Source organism: Festucalex cinctus, chromosome 14, assembly GCF_051991245.1.
Source record: "Festucalex cinctus isolate MCC-2025b chromosome 14, RoL_Fcin_1.0, whole genome shotgun sequence".
In the NCBI taxonomy this organism is placed as follows: domain Eukaryota; kingdom Metazoa; phylum Chordata; class Actinopteri; order Syngnathiformes; family Syngnathidae; genus Festucalex; species Festucalex cinctus.
The window spans coordinates 16,373,351-16,395,684 of NC_135424.1; the positions used below are offsets into that span (position 1 = coordinate 16,373,351).

Here is a 22,334-nt window from a genome sequence, read left to right on the forward strand (position 1 = left end):
TAAGACATCCTGGCCCTCCCGGAACATTCTGCAGGGGTGTAGCCTTGGAGGATGTCGGCTTAAGAAGCTTGTTGAATTCACTGCAAAAACTGACATGTTAAGTAAGCTTTCCAAGTTATTTGACTTAAAATAAGATTGTCAGACAAGATCATTCCGCTAATTTTAAGATACTTATTATTTAATTATATTTGATCGAGCAGTATTGGCATTGAATGGCATTGAATGAACCAACCGCTGTTGGTTAGTGCAGGTTTGTAGGAAAGTAGCTAAATTTGTTTTGATACTAACGATATTGGGGGTGGGACTTAATACGTTTTTCTTCCTCCCACTCCTTTTCAGGCTACGTTTAGAAAAATTTGTCTATAAAAAATTTATATATTGTTAATGTTGATTATTGCCTGAAATAAATGAACAAATGAAATGAATGAAATGAAAAATGTTAACAGTAAGTTTTAAGAACTGTGAGGCTTAAAACAAACATTTTCCACATTTTAAAATGACTAACCAACGTCAAAGGCCCTGAGCTGGGGTTTCATAAATTGAATTATATTACGTTAAGATTTTTGCATAATCTAGTAATAATATAAATGTGAAAAATACGTGTGAAAAGAATCAGACAAAAGTGCAACATAGCACTTTATAGTCTTTATTGTCACTTTATAGCTATTTTTTTCTTGTAAAAATCATCAGTGTGTGGTTCGTATCGTTATATTTCCTAAGCTTATTTTTCCTCTTTCCGGTAAGTACAGTAGCAGCTCAGTGGTCTAGTGGTAGAGCGTCTAGCCTCAGACTTGGTTGTGGGTTCAAGTCCTGGCTGAGTTATACCAAATACAATAAAAATGGGACCTGTTACATCTCTGCTTGACACTCTGGCTAAGTTGGCCAAACATTAATGAGTATGCATGTATTTTAAGAAATGTGTTCTATGTATTACAGCTTGAAAAAAAATCAATATTACTTTTTTTTTTTTTTTTTTTTATTTATTTTTTTTTTTTAGTTTAAAAATACTATTTTCAAGACTGTTATGGTTGATATGGGTATTATTTTCTTATTTTTCAAAATTTTCCAGATAAATTAAGTAAAATTTTCTTGTTCTGTTGGCAAATAATTTTGCTTACTTGGAGTAATAATTTTCTTATTTTAATATATTTTTTTTCTTAAATTTTCTACTGTCCTTTTTGCAGTGAAACCACTTCTACAAATGATAATTACATATATCTATGATCAGGGTACCCCCGCCTAATTAAGGCAACTTAACTAGGACTGCTTCTCTCTTTAGATGATGTTGGGTGAGGACCAATCACAATTGGCAATGATGGAATGTCCTCTATTTCCTGTATTCCTCTTTGCAAACACCGCCCATCCCGTAAGGCTGCTCATGCAGTGCACTAGGGAAAACTGTCTGTTTAATTCATCACCCACCTGGCAGTCCTTGAGCAAGAGCAAAGCACAGACTTAAGGCGCAAGGTGCCTCCATGGGGAGAATAATGGCAAGACTGTTTGTTCAGCACTTGTTCACTTTCTGTCGCTGGCTTACTTTTTGGGGGCTCATATGAAAACATACACGCGCACACTCACAAATGTCAGGTCCATAAGTGTCACTGGGACTGTTTAGTGTTCTTTAGTCTCATCCTGAATTTCTAATGGAGGAAAGACATCAGGATGACAATTCACAGGTGGTGCTGTTTATTGGCATCACATCAGCCTCGGTATGTGTATACATTTTGATTTCCTAACTAGTGTCACGTTCCCAGCATGGACATTTTTAAACCATTTGGTTCTTTTGCTATGCTTTTTTTTTTTTTCTTAATCTGGCTTCCGCCCCTCCATAGCACAGTGAAAGTCCTTGCAAAAATCACTTATATGACCTCCTCATGGCAGTTCACTCTAGACTCTTAAAAATTAAGTGCAGCATCTTCCTCGACAAATTTGTAGACATGCTCTATGACTATTTCAAATCTATCGTCTTATCAAACTCAGGTCATCCAGCTCAAATCTTTCATATCTTTTCATATCTCCAATCACTTTTGGTGTTCCACAGGGTTCTTATAATGTCCCCCTTGTGTTTATAATGTATCTTCTTCTCTTTGGCAATATTCTCTGTCAATATAACACCAATTATAACTTCTGCCCAGACATCCGCAACATGGACAACATGTTCAGAAAAGTGCCTATCAATAAAATAGATACTATAACAAATTATTTTTATTATATTGATCTGGAAAATGCAGCATTGTCAGTTGTTGATACAGGGCTCTCTGTGTTAATTCGTAAAATTATTAAATTAAGATTTTATTTTCATTAAAAATTTGTTACATTTCCTCTGGCAGTTTTAAATTAAATGCACATCTTCCATTTGACACCGCATAGGCCTACCTAAAAAAATAAATAAATAAAAAAATAAAATAAAATAAAATAAAAAAGCATGACAGAGATTACAAATTAATCTTGGTGGATTAAGACAAATCTTCCTATTGTATAGAATGCAATAAAATACAACTGACAACGCAAACATTTCCAAGAGTTAATTAATAAAAAAAAAGAAACAGTGAAGCTGCTGCAGCCCCACAGGAGTCCCAGCAGCCTCGTCCAAGCAATTGGCTTCCACAGGCTTTCTGACAGCTTTCATTGCAACAACAACAGCCAGCTAAGACCCCACACTCTTCAATCTGAGGGGCAGACAAGTTCATGCTGGGTTTACAGGAGGAAATTGCCTCTGGGGAGGACAGAGTTGGCCTCAGCTTCACATAAATCGAGCGCATATCATCACTTTGGTCTTCTCCGGTAGTAATTAGAAATGTCTCTAGGAAGGAGCATTAAATTTGGTCAATGGATTGTTTGTCATCTCTTCATAAAGTTGGCTTCCTGTCTCCTCTGTGCAGCCGGTCACCCGAACTATCGGGTTCCTGCAACAAATGAGACTCTGTGGATGCTGGCAACCTGATAAATGACGTCAGCAGGGGACATTAAATTAACAAGGGCACTCCAAATCTGCTTTTCTAATAACACTCATTTATACATCAGGGTCTGTTGAAATTTAATTTAATCTTTATGTCATCAGATGTGAGCTTTCATCGTTCACTTGGATCTGATGTGAGCCTGCTGACAGGATGTGGTCTTTAGTAGCATCTAAAAAGCAAACTGATGGTTCGTTTCTGAGTTGGAGGAGACTTGCTTGCTTCCTCTTCCAACTGACGCGAGCGGAGGTAGTGCAGAGGTTGCCACTGTGAAAGCCATTTGCCTTGAAGAAAATCTCTTCGCCAGGTATCACACGAGATGGCAGTGGGTTGAATTTTATTGTAAAGGAGATGAATTTCCATTATGTGTAATAGCTCTTTAATTTATATTCGTTTACATGATGATGCAGTATATTGTGAAGCACCATGGGAATATAAAGCAAAGCCATCTGCAATATGGTCTGTTTTATCTCTTATTGTTTACCCTACCTTTTATTGTATGTTTTAGCCTGACAGGTAAATGGAAGAAGTGGGGGAGAAAAAAAAGCATATATATATGTTCAAGTGTGAGGTGATTAACTGACCTTCTGCCAGAAGTTGATATAGAAAACCTCTCGGGAAAAGTTGAGATAGACGTTGGTGTCGTAGGCGTCGTCTCCAGCGTTGGAGATGGTCAAGTTCAACGAGACGTTCCTTACTCCTCCCAGGGCCAAATGGGGCAGGCTGTGTGTCCTGATTGAAACATAAAGTAAACAATGTAACTCAGCCAATAAACTATTGTCTCAACAACTCTGAGAAATCTCACAGGATTTGTGAAAGGCTATTCACTTCTCATCAGCCACTGCATAATGCACAATACTGACAGCCAATACAATAGTTGGATAATTTACAAAGATAACGATGTGAGCACGGTGGATTGACTGGTTAGCACGTCCGCCTCCCAGTACTGAGGACTCGGGTTTGAGTCCAGGCTCCAGCTTTCCTGGGTGGAGTTTGCATGTTCTCCCGTGCCTGCGTGGGTCTTCTCCGGGTACTCCGGTTTCCTCCCACATTCCAAAGACATGCATGGCAGGTTAATTGGGCGCTCCGAATTGTCCCTAGGTGTGCTTGTGAGTGTGGATGCGTGTTCGTCTCTGTGTGCCCTGCGATTGGCTGGCAACCAGTCCAGGGTGTATCCTGTCTATAACCAGCTGGGATAGGCTCCAGCACCCCCCACAACCCTAGTGAGGAGCAAGCGGTTCAGAAAATAGATGGATGGATGGATGATGTGAGCTCTCAATGTATAATCACTTTAAACATAATTTAACATTATGTATATTTTTGTGGTTTTAGTTTTTTTTTTTTTGCAATGCAGTGCCCTTTTTAATATTTTGACTGTACCATGCGGAACTACTGCGATTGGCTGGCGACCAGTTCAGGGTGTACTCCGCCTCCTGCCCAAAGCCGGCTGGGATAGGCTCCAGCACTCACTCTTGTGAGGAGCAAGCAGTTAAGAAAATGGATGGATGGACATGTGAAACTAGCTTTGTATACGTCACATATTAGTTTCCATGACTACTACTTCTTCCATTTCTTCTTGTACTTTCCTTGGGCAGTTGGCAAATACTTTCGGTGCATTACCACAACCTTCACCTTAAGGTAAGCCATTTTAAACTAAAAAGAAATACTTTTAGGTCGTTAGAAGCAGAAGCGTGCAATCCAACCAGAACTCGATTGCTGCCGTCAGCATCATTAGGGAATAGGGACTTTGGGTTTGAGACCTCTAATTTTAATATACTGTATACAGGACCAGCCAAACTACGGAAGTGTGATTTAGACTGAAAAATATGGTAATTCAATGGCATTAATCTAAGTCGGCAACATTGTAGAAGGCTCCAGTTTGTGGAGGTGTCTAATCTTCCTGCATGCCAACAGGTGGTTTCCACTTATGTAAAAAAAGGGAGGATGAAAGTAAGAAAACATCTGTCTGACCATCGGAATAAAATTTCCACAGCTCCATAAATAATATAAATGACAAAAAAGAACATCTGAAGCAAAGTTAGCAAGAGCTCTCGGAGAGACTATTGATGTAGGGCTGTTTCATTACATTTCAGTGGCGATTACTTCATAATTAAACAAAATAATAATAATCAACCCCAAAGACTGTGAGTGAGTGTTCATAGAGTAATACTCCATAAAAAGAGAGGGAACTCCCTGTGCATGGAAAAACATATGGACATCTTCCAAACATGCGTCATGGACCCACACCCACAGGGCTGATGTCTCCGCTTGCTTAAGTCCAAAACAGACTGAATCAGAACAATGAGGTAGTAGCTTTGTTTTTACCCAGAAAGCAACAGCTTCCCATGGAGACGCAAGTCTGCAGCGCAGTCGTCTGACAGGCAGTTCTTCTCAAACCAAGTCTGAGGAGGAAACACAAAAGTTCACAATAACTCTCTACTCCGTCTAGGGGGCAGTGTTGTGTTGATGTTGGACTGTCATCAATAGGAAGGTCAGGTTATTTACTCCGGATCGTTAACTTTTTCATCAATCTTTCTATAGTCGGGATAATCCATACTGAGAAGACAAGCAGATTAGAAGTTGGTCTTTTATGTTACAGTATTGATTAATTTCCGATAAATGGAATTTGTGGGTGCTGAAAGATGCAAATCCTTCCTTTTTCTTAGAAAAGCAGCCCATCTTGGAAACATGTGGGGAAGGTTGGAGGTGGTGACAGTGAAAATAAATGAATCTGTCTCTTGGATACCCCTCAAAAAAACCGAACACGGACAATAACAAGTTGGTAACCACCACAGAAGAAGAAAAAGTAGAAGTGACTACCTTTTGCTACAACCAGTCACTCATATTATTTATTTGGCATCGTTTTTTACACCAGATGCCCTTTTCCTGACTAGCTCAAGTCGACTGTGGTGAGAATGCCCAAATACTACAATGTCTTAGTCATACCTCGTTCCTCACTGCGATCTTATTTCCTTTTCTCCATCGCAGCACGGGGGTGAGAGCAGGCAAGTCTCGCTCCTGGTGTCCACTTATTACATGCTTGCCCAAGCTGTACGCCACCTCAAACGTGATGGCCGTGAACACGTCCTTCACATCTTTCTGTTAAGAAAACAAAACAAAAAAAGAAGCATAAATGGATGTTACTGTAAATTCTGTCCGACCGTAAGACATGGTAAAAAAAAACAAAAAAACATCTTGTCTTCTAATCTAATCTAATCTAATCTAATCTAATCTAATCTAATCTATACAGTCTTTGTTTTTCTTTTTAAAGACAAAAAAGGTTTCATAGGAAGGCGGCAGTCGATGCCGAAACTAGTCTCAAGATAAACAAAACCTTTTTGGCTTTAAAAAAGAAAACAAATACAGTATAAGTGAGACATGTTTGCACTTTGCATGTTCATGATACAGCAAACTAAGGATATTTTTTTTAATTAATTGATTTATTGTTAAAATTATTTCCCTCACAGTTCTGAATTTTAATAATATAAATACACTGTAAAAAAATTTCTGTAAAATGTGCAGTAAAATATTACAGCATTATCTTGTTTTTAATTTTACAGTAATTAATTGTAAACCACAATATATTATGGGTAAAACAAAGTGCATTATGGATGAAAACAAAGTACAGTAATTTGATGTATAATCATTGGTCTAATACTGTAAATTTTACAGCAACTATGTTTTGCCATGTGTACATGTGGATTACACGTAAATACTGTAAAGACTGTTGGATTTTGGCGGGTACACTCTAAAAAGAGAATTGTTGAACCAAATCAAGTTTAAAAACAGAATTGTTGACCAATGTTAAAAAAAAATGCTTCAATTGGTAACACACAATTGAATTACATTAATCCAAAGTGAATATATCAAGTAATATATTCACTTTGGATCAATTCAGATAGTTGTGCCTATGAGAACCATCCTTGAGTATTCAGCAGGCTTAATCAGAAACCATGGGAGGACAGTTTGCCTTGGCATCGGCTTTGGAAACATGCTGAGAGAAAAGAAAATAGTGCTACATTTGATCAAGTCTCATATCTTCATTAGATGACAGAATAATACGGAAAAAAAGAAAAAAACTTTATCTCATTTGCCCGTTTTATATATAAAGAGTGGGTCAGGTCGCACCGCCTCAAAGTCAACATTATAACCACGCAGAGGCTTCATCAGTAATCTAACGACAGTGAGCCAAAATCCACAATGAAAACACCCTTCGTTTCCGGGCATCGCACACTTACTTTTACAAACTTTCACAACATTTTCCATTGACCACCCACCCATCCTCTTTACTCAGACAGGCACGCAGCCAGTTCGGGCTTGGAGCGTCACGAGTGGCGAACCCACCCAGCTCATCAGTAGTGAGAGAGTAATAGCAGGAAACAGCGCTCGTTAGAGCAGGACGCGAACAGACAGAATGAGACGATTTGGGTCTGCTTTGGGAAGCGCTGTAGCACGTAGATAAAGCGCTGGCCTTGGAGATGATATCACGTCATTATTTGGTTGCCGACAACACTGAGTTGCTAGTGCAAAAAAAGGGTTTCGTATAGTGATTGATCCTCCCTCAATGTTGGCGCACACTCCATAGTACTACTGATCAATAACAATAAAGCAGCTGGCCCTAGACAGAGGTCAGACTCCAATCCATCAGTGGACGAAGATTCAGGCCATTTTGGACAGAGATTTTGTTGTTCGGACTGAGCTGCTGTTCAAGTTGAAGTGGTGGTAACATGACCAGCGTTGGAGTCAGCACGAGAAATGGCGGCAGACTTGCCAGCAAAAGTCTCCACCCCAGTATAGCCATTAAAGCAGCATGCTTCAAATGGGCCCTGTCCACTGGCCCCTGCGTGAACTGAACCCCCTGGGAGTTCATTGCTCGGGTTTGTAGGCCCCTAAAATCTCACTGCTTATCTCACGTTTTCACAAGCCACATGAGAACGAAGGGTTTAAGGGGGAATGGGCCATAATGACTTCAGCTTTTGCGCAATTGCTTGGTGAAGGAGTGAATTTTGGATGACGAAATAGGCCTAATTATTCTATTAAAGGACTGAGCTGTGAAAGGGATTTGCACATCTCTTTTTAACAGAACATGCATTTATTTCGCAACTAGAGGCAATTTGATATACGATACGCAAGCCGGACGACATTTAACTCCCAGTGCTTATGGAGGCCCACATCATACGTGCTGGAGGCTGTTCATTAATACTGTGCAAGTCTTCCGTATTTTATGTATCGTTTCATCAATGCTCCCAATTGCCTCCACAGCCCTTCCCCCCACGGATCCTGCGCCAACATCACACACAAGAATGAAAACCACCAACTGAAAAAGGCAACTCGCATCGTGTTAACTGCAGGGTAGGTTTATGGAAATATAATCAACAACTGTTTGACTCCAAACAGTTGACAACAGAAATCTTGTGAGAGGCCATTCTTACATCAAAGGACTCCGTAAAGGTCAGATGACAGCATTCCTGAGAATTTTTCTTTTTTTTTTTATTATTAAATGAAATAAGTTGGAAATAAGTTGGAATTGAAAAAGTTAAAAGATGCAAAGACTGAAAGGCTCCTATACTTCTTGGTCTGATATGACTTGGTTGTCATGAAATTTGTCATTTATAATTTATTATTCTGATCATAATACCTCAAGGGGAAATTCAATGTACATAATTTTTGTTGTACACTACACAGATAACTAGATCATACATATGGATGCAAGGAGAGATGTAATTGGCAGATATTTAGCATTTTAAGCAAAATTAGTCATCAATTGTCATGTCATAATTTGCCCATAAATCAATGATGTCATTGATCGGCTCCACAATTATTTTTAAGCCCCCAAAAGAAACAATAATATTTTGTGGCCACCCACCTCTCCACCGCGACGATAAAAAGTATCATTTGTCAGTAAAATTGTGGTAAGTACACTTGTGAAGAGGCGCTAATGCTCTTCACACACGCTCTGAGAATGGGAGTGCCGCTGCCACCTAACGTAGTGGATGTGCAATTACACTTGATTCTAGTATGGTGAAGAAAAAAAGCAAATTTTTTCTATTTGTAGGCCAGGACCCAATCCCCCACCAATACTACATAAACAAGTTGTTTAAATAGATTGGATAACCTGGTCCATTTTCTGATTGGATCGCGTATCGTTTGTTTTTGTTTCTAACTTGCTGATTAATGATCAGCTCCAAAATTCTGATCATGTAAATAAAGCCTCGTAACCATGAAGGGCTGCACAAACAATGCTGCACATCCTGAGCTAGGAGCTTGTGATGCCTTGCTCAAGAACAGACTAGCATTTGCCATTTTTCACAACTCAAACCATGACCATCCTTACAGAAGAACTTCTGTTGCCAATTAGCTTCAGTAGTGACACAATGATATATGACATTCTCAAACATCTTAGCACAGGAAGTGTAGCGTGTCGGAATTTTTGGGGGGTATTTTGTTGCCGGATCATCTGACAACTCCTGCAACATGGTACTTGACCTCAGTCAATAGGATGACCGTTTTATCCCTGGCTGACACAGCAGCATGCAAACACGACAGAGAGGAAGAGAGAGACTTCCATCGCTTGTTGAGCAGAGGCAGCGACACTGCTGACATTTTGACATTTCATCAAGGGAGTACCACAACAAAATTAAAAAAAAGACATCAATTGTTCCAAATGTAGAGCCATTTGAAGAACCTTTACACCCAAACAAGATGACTATAAAACATTAATTTAACATTCATTCTTCCGTACATTATTAATAAATCATTAAATTAATACATGGTGAAAGTAATCCCCTATCACCTTCTCACAAATGACTTCTTAAGATTCCAGTCACACTGTAACCCAATAGGAAGTGTTTTCTTTCCCACTATCCTTTGGCGACTGTACATTCTCAAATATAAAATGACAAATGTACATGTTACTACAGTTGTGTTTTCCTTTCTTTGCCATCTTTGTATTCATGTAGTGAAGCCTGCCAGTCGTTGTGTTGTGAAAGAAAACAGCTGTGCCACAGAGCTTTATCGATAACACCACCTCACTCTGGAACAAAGTGTGAGCCAATGCTGGGTGTTTATGTTCACACTCCGCGCCAAGAATTTTGATATGTGCTCACTCTACATCCATATGTAAACATAATGTATGCTTGCACATAGAAGATTTCAATGAATGAGACTTATTAGATCAATGCAATATTAAATTTCTCTAGAAGCGCTGATACTCACATGTTAATCTAATCAACATAATGGTAACAAACCAAGCCCCCCACCTAATAACCCGGGACCCCTTTGGTTAGTGCAGCTCCACCGCAGTGCTTCTATGGGAGGAGTGACGTCAGGCTGTAAGGGGCTCTGATCTTTAAACGCCTCATGATTGCCTGAAATGCACAAGAGCTCCTCTCTCAGCCAAACCCTCAAAAGCATATGGTTGGATTCTGCTCATGGGAAGTTTTATTAACTTGCAAGGGAAACACACACACACACACACGCTACTCCTTATTAGGACAATAGCCGTTTGGATGACTTGCAGCTTGAGGCCCTTTCATTGGACGGCTGAACGCCAGGGAATCTTAGCCCGAATGGAAAAACCTTTTGAGTTAAGTGATGAATGAAGCCAGCCTGTCCAACTTTCGCATGAGATGTGGGCCTGATGAGACGGGCATCACTTGCAAGAATGCTTCCAGCATATACTGTACTATGACACAATATCCAGAAATGTGACGAGAATTGGTTTGCTCCACAGGAACCACAGTCGGGTTTGAAGAGGTGAGAAGTTTGGACGGGACTAAAGTAGGAATGAGAAGTGGTGTCTTGGGAAAATGAATTTCGGCTTATGAAGGTCTTTAGGTGTGTAACTGACTGGCCAAGTTGTGCTCATGAGAATTCACTAGGAAATAGTCAAGTATGATCAAATTTCACCATTTTACCCTGTCACTCTACAGTGGCAAGTTCTGTCCCGAAACAAAGTCCAGACTACTCACCAGTAATTCTAAGGAGAATGGATCTCCTGCCAACATGAAACACTCTACTTCAATGACCCAATGGCAGCGCTACAGAAAATACACATTTATGTAAGTCACCTTCCAGAAAATGTCAGATCACAGTGCTGCGCATTGCTAATTCCACATGCCACTCAAAATGAAGTGAAGCCATAAATTTGTGATCTGTTTCATTTTGTGCCAGTACATACGATAATCGGTATGAATTGACATACATGTCAAAGCAAATAGCAGCCACCTGCACGCAACAGTTGGGCGGTCCTGTCAGAGTCAAGGACAGAGCGACTGGGTGGATACATCTTATATTCAAGCTGTTTATGACCTTATTCCGCTTATTGTTTGTGACATAATGGCATATTTCCAAATTCTGCACATACATTTGTATGAGTTTATGACCGCTCAGTTTCCTACTTGCTTTGTGGAAATATTATGTCTGGAAGGTGAATTTCCCTTTTAAAAGCACTTTATAAAGTGGTACTGATTACAAGACAACTCCACACAAAGCAGAGAAATTTTCACATGACACCTTGCAAAGTTCAAGGAAAAGAATCATGTCTGCAGAATCACAATGTTGCTACTAATTGCAAGTCTGATTACAAAAACGCTTACAAGCCAGCAAAACATGCATTTGGACTTTGGAAGCTTGAGAGTCACTGGAAAGAACAGCTCACACCAGATGTATGCCGGGAAAAACTTCAACAAACATCCAACACGCGATCAAACATTCGGTCTGTCTGATGTTAGTGGCCGTGGTAGGCAGAGATGTTTGTCCAGCTTCAGGCATTAACCTGATAACCTCCACAACCTGCTGTCCATCACAACATACTAGCAAACCTGACACACTCCAAACAAACACAGCATTGAAGAGGTTATTGCACATTGTCCCTTTTGCAAAAGTCAATTTGTTAGCTTCTCAAATGTGTTATTAAATCAACTCATCAAGGCAATTTATTTTTGAGAGAACATCCTTTTATTAACTTAGGGAATTTCTAAATTTGAACAAGAAAAACAACCCACAATGGTTGGTTTGTTTGTATATGATTGTTTGAAAGATCATGTAAAAATGATTAAGAAAGCCCGTTATAACACAAACTGGGGTTGTTTGATACCCCCCCTCCCCCTCGCCTTTTTTTTGTTTAAATACAAACTCTTGTTTCCTTTAATATGACGGAGATGTCTTCACTTTCCTTAAATGTTTGGCACTTTTCAAATTACCACTACCTAACCGCAGATTATAACCAGTTCCGCAGTCATCACTGTGACAAATGTTTATGTATTAGTGGCGGTATGTGCTCTTGGAATGCTTTTGTTTTCATTTGAATTGTTTGCGCAGTTAAATTATGTTGCGCTAAATCATTGTCTGACCCAAATAAGGTTTGATCTGTGGCACAGTCCTGCTACCTTTGCACTCCCCACAAAACAAAACAAAAAATAACATATTTAGTTTTTTTAGACAGAACAAAATACATTTTAGAAACTTCATTTGGCTGCCATTATCCATGAAACTGCAAATGAAATTTTTGCGAAACAGATCACTGTATAGCTGTGTTGAAATACATCCCATGAGCAAACATTTTTCCTCCTGCTAGCACGGCAGACGACCATCACTGAACAGACGGGAAACAGACGGCATCTGCCAGAAGCCGTTCAACATGTGAAATATCAGGCATGTCACATTGTTAGTTTATAAAAGTACTTCCAATTAGCAATTTAAAGTCAGTTTCACTTTTTAAGATGACTGTAAAAAAATGCAAACGTTTAACTTTTATTGCCTCTATTGGGTCACCAGATTTTCTACAATAAAAACCATGATGCTACAGAAAATCAACTATACAATAAATTCTCACCAGAAAATATAGCAAATATAATTGCTAGTCAATCTAGTGACCAGTGGCTGTGTTATCACGTTAGCTAATTGTAGGAATGATGAACGCATCCCAAATATGTTATTCAGATTTTTATTCTTCTCACTTTTTTACAGAGAAACAACTCCCACATAATACTTAAGATTTACACCGTTCAAATATCAACTTGTTTAAAAAATTCACGCCTTCTGGGGTATATATCGTCAGATTCCACATTACTTACAGTACTCGCACAATTTAACGTTAAATATCAACTTTTCCTTATTCATTTTCAATGGGACTGACAAACTTTTTCCAAGTTCCACTTTCCACGCCCACTTCCATACATACAACTGAACATCATTACCAGCTCTCTGATACTGCTCAGTAGAGCACTTGGTTGCTCCTCACAAGGGTCGCGGGGGGTGCTGGAGCCTATCTCAGCTGGCTTTGGGCAGTAGGCGGGCTACACCCTGAACTGGTTGCCAGCCAAGTTATCTCAGTCCTTTAGAGGAATTGCCTCCCCCACAGAGGACCTGGATCAAACCCCGCCTGGACCACATTTTAGTACATTCGATATTTCGAATGACTATCAAATCAGGAAATGGATTATAATTTCTCTGAAATGATTCACTCCCACCTTAGACAGATTGCAGTTCAAGTTTTATTTGTATTCATTTATCTTTCAACTTCAATTCAAACTTTGTAATTTTCACATAATTTATCTTTTCAATTTACTTCATAAGCGTTCAGATTAGCATTCATGTTTCAGCATTCTCACGCAATTTCTCCAGAAATTGCACTTAGTCTAGTGCTAAATGCTATCTTCGTTGAGAGTTGAACAGCGCTAAACAAGTCAATGCAGTCACCATTATCCGGCAGTTATTGGAAACTGTCTGTGCTGTTTACCTTGTGCCGATCTCGCATTGGAAATATGCTGCCAGAAAAGCTCAGCTTCAATTTCGACGCCCAAAGCATTAGGCTAGTAAGGCTAAATTTCCAATGATTCGTGGGACACAGAAGCAGGAAGTAGTTCTAGTTCCAGTATGACAAAAACATGCCTGCTGGCAATTAGACGCAGGTGAGAATGAGAACGCAGACATGAATGTGAAAGTAAATATGAAGGAATTTAACTGTTAAATTCCTTTTTAATTGGTTTATTATATGGATCGGTATTGAAAACAGTGGGATTGATATACACATGGCCAAAACAACTGGGCTGGCTAAATCCGCCAGGACTTGGCACACAAGGCTCAAAACCGGGGGACAGTCCCGGTTAACCCAGGATGTCTGTCACCTTACTCTTATGCATCATGAAAAAGGCATTCAACATTTGACCCTCGGATAGTGAAAACCACAGCTGGGTTTCATAAAAGTGGAGAGATAGGTGCGTCACGTTGCTTGAAAAAGGCAGATGGAATAAGCTTACCGGTCAAACATACCAAAATCATCTGTGTTGTTATTTTTACTACGTTCTATCAACAGCTACTTGACTCAACGCCAGTTACCACAGTTGTGTACTATCTGAATGTGAAAGCCTGCCAATGGCCTATAAATACACAGATGGCTTTTCTCACAGATTTCTCAGTCGATCCTCCCCACATTGTTTTATTTTCTATCAGACTTTTCTTTCTGTTCTATTTTCAGGATCACAGGATTTAATTCTGGAAATGACCCCAAAGCAGCACAGTAGCAGAACCAAGAGGTGGGCTAGTCAAAAGGTTTACGTTTACAGCTTCTACATTCCACAAATTCTTAACTCAACTTTTACCCGTCATCATCATCATCATCATCAGTCTAGTACCTTTAACCTTTGAATTATCGCTACAGTAACATGGCTGGTGTACTGTGGAGTCCCATGCAAGAAACTAAACAAAACCTCATAAAAATAAAAAAAAAGCTGAGTCCAGCTGCAATCCTTTTAAGGAAACAGTTTGGGTTCTTAACAACGGGTAATCAAATAGTCAGGTCACCGTTGCAGCAAGTATCTCAAAGAGCCCCATAAAAAAGGAAACTAAATAATTGTATCCAAATAAACATTTAGATGTGCATGCAAGCAGGCACTTTCATTGTAAAATAATTCGCCGAGCGAGCCAAGATTGTGTTGTTGTTTAGAAAAGGAGCCCTCTAAAGACTTCCTCACTTTGAGAAATTAACTTCCTCCAACAAAGCAATTAACTTTCATCCATAAACAGGAAGCTTATTATCCCCATACTCGCGCACCCAGTTAAACTCGGCTGAGGATGGTCCCATAATGCTGTTAAAATGATTCCGTTGCTATAGTTGAATTTCTTTGAAAGTCGCCTCAATGTACTAATCTAACAACTAACAGCTCTCAAATGCAAGAGCAAACAGCAGGGAGGGGCGGCCTAAAAAGTGCAGTGTTTGTGTTTGAGACTGTTCTCATCCTGATGATGGAAGAAGGCTCCAGATGCTTCCTGCAGCTGATTTCGTCACTCAACGCAAACGCCTTTGGCCACTTCTGCTTTACCGTTGTCATTGGAAACATTATTTACGGGCCCAACCCCGATAGAGCTGCAACACACAAACCCAATTGTGCGCTAAATGAGCTCTCTCTGCTGGATATAAACAGATATCTAGTGTATACATTTTTATGTTCACTTTGCTGCAGACGTTGGCTATTAATGCAGGAAGCAGAGGATGATGTTGACGTCTAAAATAACAACCATAAAGAAAGACAAGTGGGAAATGACAACACGGTCTCTCAGGGAAGTGTCACGGAGACGCCAAGTGATGAAGTAATGGCAGCCTTTTGTCTTTCCCCTCCATAGGATAACAACGCTGTGCTTTCCTCGGCAGTGGAAGTTGGGGAAACATGGCTAGAGAATCCCCTTCACTGCGGTCAGGCTTAGCCACCCCTAATGTTTCCTTGTGGTGGCATCGTGTGGTAGGGAGACTGCCAAAATCCTGCATAACCATTTTGCCCGGTGTGCTGGGCTGCCAAAGGCAACAAATCATCCAATCAGTGCAACCTTTGGTCAGTCCGATATGGCGACGGATTTATAAACAGACTCGCTAGCCAGTATAATGATCCATGGAAGTAACAACACCTTATTAATGACTCGATTACACGTTTATGAGAACAACTTTAGATGTTTTACTGTAAGAAAAAGTCTGCTGGCTGTGCACTCCCAAAACAAGGCTGAAGACGAACTGTCTCACGTTCCCTCTGGCACGACCATGTAGGGAAATCCTGATGAAAATATTAGTCTTTGCTAAATTTAACTGGAATAATTCATCTTTTACTACCTGGTGATATAAACAGCCGGAATTTCAGGACAAAGCACCGAGTATTAGCCATTAACGTTTTCCACTCTCGATATTGTTACAGCACATTTTAATTATATTCTTTTGACACGATGCTTGACGTGCAGCCGCGTGTGACAGAAGACAGCTGGATATGATTACTTTCAAGCTATGTACTTTCACTCTATCAGCTCTCTTGGTAAATGAAACCATCAAGGGAACTGCACGTTTCGGGCGAGTCTGTATTTTGTCTGTAAAGCGGCAAACAAAGCAGGCAGTGTGACAGCAGGCCCAGCTCCGGGCTTCCACGTGCCGCACAATGGCGTCTCTGGGACTTTATCCACACGGGGGGACTCTTTGGGGGGTTGTTACAGGAACTCCTGGTTTGCTTTTCTCTCGCCAGGATTTCCTGTTTGTCAAGAGAAAGCTGCCAGGTGCAATTGACATGGAACATTTGAACACTCACTTAAAGGAGTGGATTATAGGATTTCAAAGTGTCTATGAATTTGATTAATTTTAAAAAATGGCTACTACAAAAGGGACAGTGTACAATATTATGCTACACTTGACAAAAGCACCAGTGATGAAAATTGACCAGAGTTAAATGGGAAAAAAAAAACAAAACAAAAAAACACTCTTCTCAAGTTCTCACACACTGCGCCTCTTTCACGCACGCAAAAGTCAAAAAGGTTGTTTTTATTTTAGCTTCAATATAAGCAAACTGTATGCTTTAACCTCAGTTAAAAATGCACTTCCAATTAAGTGTGTATCATTTTTATGTTAAGCAGGGTTGTTGGTATTTGCTGAATATAACTAATAATATAAAATTGAAAGTAAATTGCAATCTAATGCAGTTACCTTTAAAATGAAGTAATCAGTAAAAACTAAGTTGATTTCTTTAAGGTAACTGTGGCAATGCTGATAACTATACACAATGAGTTAGATGGTAAATCCATAGGTCACGCATTCAACTTTTACCTTACACTTTACAGTTTTGCCTTGAATGGTGCTTTTGTTCAATAAAAGACATGGCCTAAAAGCACCAAAAGTGAAAGTAGTCCCTTAAGGTCAAATGATGCGGAATACAAGGGTCAGAGTGCAATCTGCTACAGATTGCAGTGCAGATTTTTTTTTTTTTGTGACAGCTATTCCCAAAACCAATATCAAAAGGAGATTTTATGATGGCAACAATTTGACCTGCTAATAGATTATTTATATTTTCCTTTGGGAAAATGCTTTACAAATCTGACAAATTGAAGGTAGAATTATGTCTAACATCAGAGATCATTTACTGATGAAGTCTTGTCTTTGCTCGTAATATCATATTGTTAATCACGAACCAACAGTAAATCAAAGCGGTGAGAATAAGCAGTGGCTATGTCAAAATTAATGGAGTTTATCATACGCCTGTTCCCAAAGGCCCTCATTCATCAACAGTGGGGAAAACGGAATGATACGAGAGTCCCAACGCGTCACATACCATAGATGCCGGCATGATGGGGAAGTAAAACAGACCAGTCACCCTACAGAGAAAACTCATTTATCAGCACTTTCACGTGGCTGTTGCAATATAATCTACTGGTGGATTGGGGTGGAAGAAAGTAAGAATGTTCTTGCTTAGGGAAAACATACACCCCAGATCACTGAAAACAATTACTACTTTGTACCACATAATATGATGTTTTGGTTTGGAGTATGAAATGAGAATCATTAGTTTGTTTAGATTATCTACAAAAGGAATCAAAGCTGCAATTGCCGTTTGGAATAAACTGAGATTAAACAAAATTAAAAAGTTATTTAAATAATGTTGAGAATCATAAACTTTGTGGTTATCAGTAATTTAAAACCAATTCCTATTTTACTCTATTTTGCCAACGCTAGATCCTGATTATAGTTCTTTAGCTGCTACAAGTACCTTTACCGTTTATTAAAAAAAAATGCTACTAGCTAAATGCATGCAGTGCTTTGTCCTGAAAAAAGCTGCTCACGAGCTGATCGTGACTCAAAACAATGAGAAGTGATGAGACAACATCCGCGTGACCAGAAGCAAAGACAATTTCCAGGCAAATGTTAGTGGGGCAGTGGAATATAGGCCAGAGTAAAGTGCACGTGTTTGGGGTGTTGAAAGCAGGACACTTACAAGCTAAATTAAACGGACAACTGTTGCAGGCAGGGCTTTAGCAGCTTATTTTAGCTCCTCCTTAGAGACAGAGATGTATCTACTACAAAATGCCAGTCAATGTTCATAAATGCTCTTGCTGTGATTTCAAGGCACACATGCTGGAATAAAAACATATATATGACGATGGACACTTTACAGTAGATGTAAACAAGCCATAAGCATGACATGCGACCGAAGACAGAGTTCAGCAGAAGTGCAGAATACCTAAAAAGGGATTTGTTTAAGGGCTTTGTTTACTTGGACGAGCTATGAATCGAATGAATCAAAGCAAAGCAAGCCATGTTGACTCTATGCATGGACATAATGAATGATAACTATCTCATAGTGAGACTGTTTATAACAATGTAATGTTAATACCGCACCTGTTTCTTTTCAGATACCCCTCCCCCCCAAAGAAGTTTATAGAAAGACCTATATATCCCAATATAGCATTTTTCCTTAAAATAGTAGTAAATTAATGGCAATTTTCCTTTCTTCTTGTTTCTAATTTGTAGTTTCTAAGCGTAGCTTGTACACAAAAGGACAGCCAATACCTTGAAATAAGGCCCGATACCTGGTATAATAATAATAATAATAATAATAATAATAATAATAATAATAATAATAATAATAATAATAATAATAATAATAATAATAATAATAATAATAATAATAATAATAATAATAATGATGATGATGATGATGATGATGATGATAATAATAATAATAATTTAAAATCATCCCTCTAATATTTCAAACTATATTTGCACGCTATTTTGCATGCACACAGAACTACCAGTAAGCATTAACAAAACTGGTTTAGTAAAATAATCCAGTTGGACAAATACTGTGTCCAACTTTCCATGGGGTTTCCTACTAAATGTTCACAAGAACATGCTGGATGTCTAAGTATGTTGTCACCTAAAATGTCCGGTACCTTTCATAAAGAAAAAAATATCTTCATTGTTAGTTCTATGTCCTCCTCTGCCAAACTTTCAAGAAGAGTTTATTCTGGCACAATACATCGAAACCTCACCACACCAGAAAACGATGTCCATTATTCCAAATCACACTGAAGACTTTGGCTTGCCTGACAAAATGACTCAGTGGCACACAGCACCTCTGGTCATTTAAATCCTAATTGCTCATAACATAACTGTGCAAAATCATTTTTTCCCCTCCAACAGGGGCAAAAGCAAGTGAGCGGTTGATTTCGCCGAAAATAACCAAACATGGACCATCTGGACGGCTGGTATGCCGCAGGTCCATGCCAATGAAAACATGTTGAAAATGGTCAACATGAAAGACTTGCATAATTTCAGGAGGTAATACCGAATATGTGTTGAAGTATGAGCCTCTGCGTGCGGCATACCTGCTGTTATGTTATATGTTTTCTCAAAGTGTAATTTATTGAGCCACTAGGTCTAGACTTTCACTTGAACTCAGATGGTAGAAATTGAGCATGTGTGTTCCAGTCGTGTGCATTTTGCTGAACAAATTCAACTTTAACAGCGTATTATTATGTTTCATTTAAACGGCCTTTAAAACAAATTTATTTGGTCAACAAAAAAGGCTGACAGACGATTTGAGTAGCTGCAAGTATCTTTTTTTTTTCTCATTTGATAGCTTGAAGTCAATGTCCAGCAACTCTTACACATCACAGCTCAAGAAATCAACTTTGGCGTGCAGCCGACATAAAAGCAACCCAAGTCTTACACCCTGCTGAGGCACTCACGCCTGTTCGGCGCTTCTACTGTATACAAAGACTCCCTGGTGAGCCTTAAAAAACAGCCATAAGGATGCAACTGGGAAACCAGATGCTTTCTATTAGCATACCTTTGCTGGGGAATGGGAATATTGACTGGTTGATGTGGGGAAACATGTGAAAAAGATAAATGATGCCCCTGGTCAGGAAGGCTCCTTGAAAGGGCAACTACATCACCTGTGATAATGATAGTTCTTTAAAGTTTAGGGCAAACACATGCTGGAAAAGAATAAAGAGTCACAGCAAGTCATAGATCTCTTCATCTTCATTTTCAACACAGCCACACCTAGCTAAGCCTAGCTAACCTAGCCTAGCTTGCCTAGGCAACCTACATAACCTAGCTAACCTAGCCTAGCTAAGACTGTCATTTCAGTTCTCCACTACAATAGAATTCATTACACCGAACTATCGCCTCTACCAATCCCTCACTGACCTAATTGACCTTTAGGAGTGGACACATCAATATATCATAATCATAATCAAACAACTTCATATGACCATCGTTAGCATTTTATGAGAAATTAGCACAACTGGTGATAATCCCATCAAACAAACAACCAAAGGCTATATGTTTCAGATACAGCAGAAATAAACCAAGCAAAATAATAGCCGGGGAAAAAAATATCAACATTGTGATTATGAAGTATGGATTGTTTACTCTTACAGTAGACTATACATAAACAAGGATCAACATTTTAGCCATCCTATGTTCATTCATTGATACGGTAATTTTATAGTAAGTAATCCATAAAGTTATTTGAAATTACTAAAATATGCTATACAGTTAAGAGGAGTGTAAATAACTGAGTCATAATTTTCTGCCACTAGGTGGGATTAGTGTTTCATGTTGGACATTGATGACAGGAACAGTACGTCTTTCTTTTCAAATTCAGAGCAATTGGTATTTGGAACGTGAAGCACATAAACTCGTGCACTCATTTTGTTCATTGGAAAGAACAACTAGTTGCCAGTCCCCACAAATATATATATATATATACACACACACACACACACTATTTTATCACATTTATTATTTGCTAAATTATGTTTTAGTAACTCCTTTGTACAACATTGTAGTAAAATAACGTTTTAATTTTAATTGTATTAATTTTTTAATGCCTCTGAACATTGTATTTAATGATTTTTAATGCCATTTAAGGCCTTAATTTTAGCAACACACAACACATTTTAATGACTTTTAAAGCTTTTTAATGAGCCGTGGGAAACCCTGAACACATCAAAATAAAGTTGATAAAGGAGCTCATTGCTCCACCTGTAGTTTGTGATGCTCGTTATTGTGTCCGTGGGTCACTGAGGAGAAATATGTTCCCCGCCCCCTCCCCAGTAAGTGGCCAAGCCTCCCAGAGAGAAAGTACCAGGAGTGCTCCGTAAAAAATGGTCGTGAAATTTACAAGCATGCACTATAGGCTTCCATGAAGGAAGGAAAGCATGGCTGGTGCCCTCAGGACGTGGACCCTCCCTGCGGCTGCGCTGCTTAATCACAGCGGAACACAATAGAGGGACTGTGATGACAAAGGAGACTTTGTTTCTGTCTTTTTTCTGAGATGAGTACACTTGAGGCTAATAACGCGCAGCATGATTTCACCAGCCATCAGGCGCGTGACTGTTACATTAACCTCAGCAACTGGTGGTAGGGAGGGCGCCAATATTCTCATGTGACGTTGCTTCCTTTATTGTGTATTTTGCTCGTTTGTATTAACCAGCATAAACAATTTAACTGGAAAAGTGTGCACTTGGCCTCTCCAATAAACAGATGAAGATAAAAAAACAAACTTCTGAGGCAAATAATTCTAATGTCACATTACATGATGAGTGTTTCCGTCATGGGAAGCAAAACAAACTTGAGGGACTATTTAAGGGAGTTAGCGGCAACGAAAACAAGCCAACAAAAAGACCAGACAGTCTAAACTTACTTTGACATAGGCAGTGTAGTGCTGGCACTCGTCCTTGTTGATGTCCAGGTTGAGCTGCTGGCTCTTCTGGCTGATCTGAGAGCCGCTCTGAATGAAGTAGACCCGTGATGGCAGGCTCTTTTGTCTCTTGTCCACGTCGGCTGTCAGGTTGTACAGCAGCTCTGAACCGGATCACAAACACAGTTTCAATTGAATCCAGTGGGCATTGCTTTGAATGGTTAGGTTTACTTCTGAATGTCATTTTGGCAAGTGAATGGCAGTCTGTAGAGTGCAGAAAAGACTTGAGCACATAAAATGAAAATGGGCATTAAGACCTGCACTTATTTACTAGGGATGTAATGTTATCCAAACATCACGATATGATATTATAACAATATGAGTCATGATACGATAATTATCACGATATTGTGGGGAGGTT

General features: G+C 39.2%; 1 protein-coding gene across 1 annotated transcript in view; it reads right to left on the reverse strand.

The window, feature by feature from the left end:
• The window catches only part of itga9 (integrin, alpha 9), a 56,986-nt gene that overhangs the window by 17,764 nt on the left and 16,888 nt on the right, over positions 1-22,334 (reverse strand). The window contains exons 15-18 of the mRNA XM_077496095.1: positions 21,917-22,077; positions 5,904-6,056; positions 5,283-5,359; positions 3,542-3,689 (exon numbers count right to left, since the gene is read on the reverse strand). Coding sequence (XP_077352221.1) covers positions 3,542-3,689; positions 5,283-5,359; positions 5,904-6,056; positions 21,917-22,077 — 539 coding nt within the window. The remainder of the gene's footprint in view (positions 1-3,541; positions 3,690-5,282; positions 5,360-5,903; positions 6,057-21,916; positions 22,078-22,334) is intronic.